This window comes from Benincasa hispida, chromosome 8 (assembly GCF_009727055.1).
Source record: "Benincasa hispida cultivar B227 chromosome 8, ASM972705v1, whole genome shotgun sequence".
NCBI lineage: Eukaryota > Viridiplantae > Streptophyta > Magnoliopsida > Cucurbitales > Cucurbitaceae > Benincasa > Benincasa hispida.
The window spans coordinates 9,292,970-9,299,111 of record NC_052356.1 but is presented as its reverse complement, the minus strand read 5'-3'; the positions used below and the strand labels follow the sequence as shown (position 1 = coordinate 9,299,111).

Genomic DNA, 6,142 nt, shown 5'->3' with positions numbered 1-6,142 from the left:
ATCTTTTATTTAGGCATAATGTCATGCAACGTGTTTTTATGCTTATCAAGAACATCACGGGTGTCTGAGCAATTTCTATCTGGAAAATATTTTTTTCCTTATTTGATGCAAATTCACAGAAACCTCCCTTATCTGTCTCAACGAAGATTATCCTCCTTACATAGTTGTTTTTTTTTATGCTCATATATATTTGTGGTTCTAGCTTCGAATTAGGTTAACTTTTGCCTTTACATTTTTGTTGTTCTCTCAGTTTGACTTATTGTCTTTCCTGTTGTTCCTAACATTGAATGACTTGTACTATTATTACATATTAGACGTTAATATTTACAATACTTTTTAACTACAAACTGATCCAGCAAGCTCAAAAAAGGATGAAGTCAAACCACCTTTAAAAACAATAAAACCATCAGTTTGTGGTCTTAACTCTCATGTACGTTTGTAAAGATTTCATCTCTATTAGAATTTCTGACTAAGAGTTCAACGTCCCACTGCCACCACAAGTACTACAAGAACGAGCAGAAGAGCACTTGGAACAGTAACTCCATTTTTTAGGAAGCCTGATAGAAAGATTAAAGTCAGATTATTAGTTGAAAGTAGAAGCTTTCTAATAAGACGAGAGTGTGCCAAGAAAATCATACGCTGCAGTGAATCGAGTGGCCATATTCTTCGCAGCCAACCTCGCTCGCTCTGCACTTTCATCTGACAGTTTCTTCAGCACAAACCCTTCACCTTTGCATTCAGAACATAAGCCTGAACCACCACAATCTTCACATGTTATCAAAGGAACCTGAAATTTAAAGGGTAACCATTACGGACCATCCACAAAAGAATTCAGTACAAAATAAAAGATCAGATGTATCATAACCAAGCCATTTAAGGATATTTGAGTTTAGTGGTAGTGTAAGGTTTATAGAAACCAGAAAAATGCTGTTTAGAACTCAAGGACAACACAGATGTACAACCTATAGAACAGATCCTGTTCAAGTAAGCTCGTAATCAGAAAAATGCTGCCGTAAAGGATTTATGGCAGCTAGAACTTGACATTTGGAACATAAATCTGAGAAATCTTAAAAGGTGAGGAAATAGCAGAATGGACAAAATTAAACCACTTTTTGTTTCCAACATGAGCATATGGTAGTGATTGGCATGTACATTTTTTAAGATCAGAAGTCCAAATCACCATACCCCACATTCGTTGTTTTAAAATAATAATAATAAATAAACAAATTAATCTGTCTGCCTTGCACCTTAACCATTTTGGATTCAAATGGTATGTTTTCCACTAAATCCTTGCTTAGTGATTCAGAACAAAGGGGAGATGCTCTGCAACCTTTATTAACCGAGGCAGTTAGGAAAGATAAATATGGCAACAAACACGCAAGACGAGCTCCAAAGAAGGATGAGGATTCACAATAACATATTTTCTCTACTTGTTCTTTTGTATCAGCTTTTTGGAAGGACGTGATTTCTTCTTTCAATTGGCCTCTGGCTCTCCCAAAGGATCCAAAAGCTCACCTCTCCAATACTCTTTTGAGTCATCCTTTCAGAAAGAGGAAGAGACTCTTACATGGGTGGAAAGAAATCAAAGGAATTTTGATGACAGAACAAGACTACAATAAGTTTTTTGAGAATGTTATTTACCTAGCTATATCTTGGTGTAAATTGTCATATCTATTTATATTTAACATATTTGACTATTGTCCAATTGAGATGTTTGTTGTAACTCCTTCAGACTACAGCTTTCTTCCCTTTTGTAAATTTCATACTTCAATTCAATTGTTTCTTAAAAAAAAAAAAAAAGAAATAAAAAAAAAAAAACAAAAGCAAATGAAAAAGAAGGTGGCCATTTAGCATGTTATCATAACTAGAGGTTCAAATGTTTGAATTTTTGTAATGCTATTTCTTCCTAAAAAAATATTGATTATCACGTATTGTGCTAATTTTCAAGTCCACGGGTAACTGACTCTATTGAGAATAGAGAAAAAGATCAAATAAACCTATCAACTTTCATTCAAGCATAGGGGTACTTTAATAACCAAAAACAGATATATAAGTACGGATATGGATACGATCACTAGTATAACATAGCACAAACAAGGTGACACATGATCTTTTAAAAATAGGACGTGAACATGGCAAAAAAAATAAACACTTATTAAGGTATAAGTTTTATAAAATATTTATCATTTTTATATAAGAAAGAAATTCAAACCCAATAAGCACATTTACATTCTCAAAAAATGGGTTTGGTGTATTTTGCTCTCAAGTTTTATTACTTTTTTCCTATGTGTCTATTTAGTATGCTTAATAAGTGTTTGGTACGTTTCTAACAAATGTTTAACCCATATTAACTTTTGTACAACTAACGTCACACGTCTAACATGTCTATTGTGTTGACAAGTATGCGATATGTGTCGAACGAGTGTTGGAGTGACCAAGTAACAGATACATATGTGACATGGACATGTAAGTCAAATGCAAATGTTTGTGCTTCTTAGATAATGACACAAAAACAGTGTAACTGACAAGATGCAGATTTCAGAGACTTGACAGTAAGCTAATGGCACAAAACAGTGTTTCAGATGTAAAACCACACCTCTACTGCCTGAGAATCTTTGTTTCTTCGGGAAAGGAAGGTGGCTGCTGCACCTACAACTGTAGCAGCAATAGCCACAGAAGCTGCTGTTTCGGGTAGAGAAGAAGCTATAGTCAATGTTCTTCTTCCACCTTGTAGTTTCACATCTGCTGAAAGACAATTGGAGTCCAACAAGCAAAGGCCATGGTTGTTGGGCTTAGGATCCCTAATTACTGCACATGAAGAGCATTTGCCAGTCAGTAGAAAGTTTTAAAGTCGTATCAGTTATGTCATATCATAAGTTCATAGTGTAGATTCTAGTACAGCATAGGAAAAATTTAACAACTCCAATTTCTCAATCTAATATGGAAATTTTACTGTCTGATTTACTAGTACAGAGGAACGAAATCATAAATTTGTGCATGGTTTGCTCACACAACCCGATTTTAGAGCTTTAGCTATAGACTGTTGTTCCCTATGTTAAGAAATATGATTTCCAAGGTTGACGTTCTACAAAATCTACCAAGTCTAATTTTAAATCATAAATGCAACAGGAAAAGAAGATGGTGTCATGAACATAATCTGTTAAAATAATAACAGAGTTATAAAAAGGAGGGAGACAAAATAAAATAAATGAAAAAAAAGTTAAATCTACATGAAGTAAGTCATCAAATAGGACACTTGTTGAAGGAAATATACAAAAGCAGGTATTAGAGATCCACTTCGAGAAGCAAGGAAATTACAATAAAAAAAAAAAAAAATCCCTCTCCAATTGACATTGATCATTAAAAGGCATGATAATTACCTAGTACTGGTGGACCAAGTAGAGGCTTCAAAATGACTGATCTCCCAGATATTTGCTAAAATTTCAACTTGTGACATTGAAGTTTGTATGGTTCTTTCTAACTAGTTGACCAGACCCACAAAAACACTTTTGACTGTACATTCTCAAATAAAATTTGGATATTATTTTAAGGAATGGCGAAAAAAGAAGTTGTTCTATGGCTTAAGCAATGGAGCAAGGATGAAACAAACTAAAGTTGAAGTTTTGGAAGAGGAGAGCCAAAAATATGGCTAAACAAAATGAGGTACAAAATTTCTTCCTAAGGCAGTACAGCACTCAGGTGTGGAAGCTCTTCTTATAAGTAAAACTTGGTAATCAAAATGAGAGGAAAAAGCTGAGAAGGAAAGTTCGCTATGTTCTGCTCATGAGATGAGACTGTACATTGAGAGTGTGCTATTTCTACAGATAAATGGAATGTTACCGAAAGAAGTACGACCTAACAGCTATGAAAAGTGTGTAAACAACCACACTCAAATAGCTGGCTTCACTAGCATGTCCTAAATAACATGTAACAACCAACTAAAAGCAACATTAGACAGTGTCTTCCACATGAATGCTGAGACATTGCTTCGGAACACAACATCATTGACACAATTTCATCCTCAAGTGAAATTAAAGGGCTTCTCCTTGTGACAATGGGCACCTACAATTTGCCCTTAAAGCACCCCCAATATGAAACCAATGTCTTCAATAGTGGCACATTGCACTACTCTATGATCTACATTTCCCAAATTTGGTTATATGCTCTTCACCATAATTTACTAGAAGTAGAAGATCTTAATTATGAGCTAGTATATGAACCTTGATTCCAGCAATGTGATACAACCCCCTTTACTGTCAACCATCATAACACTCAAGAGTCTTGTTCCAAACCTTTCAAACAACTTTAAAATGCTAGCCAACGGCCAACCAATATTCATCTTAATTAACCTACATTATAGATGAGTTAGCAACTAAACAATCACATTAATCATAGATACAGACCAACAAAATCTAGTCTCTCAAAGTTTTCCAGTACTACCAAATTATGCCAAAAAAACTCTTGTCAAACAACAGTAACATAGTCATTGAAAATTCCCATATAGACGAATAAACTGACCAAAACCCTTTTGCAGAAAGACCAAAGAGAAATAACGGATAATCGTACGATAAGAAATGGTGGAAAGTTAGAACTGTAAGAACCGAACATCAGTCTCTCAAACTTATATGAGTCTTGAGCATCAATTTCATTGGGAAAACGCAAATTGCCAACATGGGTTAGATAAGTTTGTGATGATTTGAAATGGGAAACAGAGAAATGGAATGAAATCAAAGTGGAAAGAATTGAAGCATACTCTTGGGGAAGGTGGCAAACAAGGGGGTAGGCAGAATCAGCTCCATTTAGAAACAACTTCCAGCGTCCACCTGCTTGGTGTTCCCAAAATTCTTGGGTCCCTTATCTTTCAGAGATATTTGCAAGGCGGCACAGAGATTGTTTACCCACTGCATACTGATTTTACACACACGAATAATAAATAAATAAATATATATATATATATATTAAATAAATAAATAAATAAATATATATATATATATATTATATAAAACTTTAAGTCCCTAGACTTTTAGGTTTATGTTTATTTGGTCCTTAGATTCTCAAAAATGTTAAAAAGGTCCTCAAACTCTATGGGAATTGTCTTAAGACATTGAGTTGTTATTACACTTTGTGATTATTATAGTCAAATGATTATAAAAATATGTGGATTCTAACCATCTATATCTGTGGTACATAATATTTTATTGTAAGTTATAATAATCTATGTTTAGGGTGTAGATTATTTTGTTTGGGTTATAATAATTTGTATTTGAAAAGTAGATTATTTTAGTTTGGGTTTAAGTTTTTTTCTACTATTGTTTTTTTATTATTTAAGTAATGGTACCTTAAATATTATATTTTGTCAACCACATAAATTAACTTAACTTATTTTTAAATTTGTGCATAACTCAACTAATTAAAGCACAAATTTATAAACAAGAGATAAAAAATGGTGTTTTTATCTAAAAAATCCTCTTTAGGTCATAAATTTCATAAATGTTCTTAAATTTGAAATATTTCATTGAAGGCTTTTAGGGTTGATTTTGGATCATTTTACCCTTTTTTCAATTTTTTAATGTATGTGGGGTTAATATAACAACCCTTTAGGGTTGTATAGGGTTTCTTTAAACTAATTAAAAAAAATTTCTAAGTGAGTCCAAATACGCAAATTAATACATTTTTAGCTAGTAAGTAATTTAAACAAGAATTTCATACAAATACATTCATTTCAAAAAGATCAAAAAATTGGCATAAAAAATTCAAGAAAAAATTGTATCAATTAATTTTATGCAATGATATATAATAACAAATTAATTGCAAAGGAGAGTGATAGAAAAATTAACACCAGAAAATTATAGTGATTCGACACAACCAGTCTACGTCGACTTTCCCAGCTGTTCTTGAGTATGTAACTCAAATTTGACTTTTACACAATTTAGAGTCGAACCGCTACAACATTCCTTTTCCAGACGCAAGAACAACTACCTGATCCTTTCCATAGTTGGAGATTAAACTCTTATGACACTCTTGTTATGGGTTCAAGAGTAACCTTTTACAATAGGTTTGGAAATAAAGAACAATGATGAGAAAAACTCTCTCAAAGAGTAAATTTACAAGTTTAAGCACTTAATGAATTAATCCTCACAAC

General features: G+C 33.0%; 1 protein-coding gene across 1 annotated transcript; it reads right to left on the bottom strand.

The window, feature by feature from the left end:
- Positions 1–213: 213 nt before the first annotated feature.
- Positions 214–4,916, bottom strand: LOC120082609. The gene is made up of 4 exons (XM_039037860.1): positions 4,754–4,916; positions 2,597–2,808; positions 639–787; positions 214–557 (listed from the first exon to the last, which is right to left on the bottom strand). The coding sequence occupies exons 1-4, from the start codon at positions 4,797–4,799 to the stop codon at positions 470–472; spliced, it is 495 nt and encodes a 164-aa protein (XP_038893788.1). The 5' UTR covers positions 4,800–4,916; the 3' UTR covers positions 214–469.
- Positions 4,917–6,142: the final 1,226 nt, after the last annotated feature.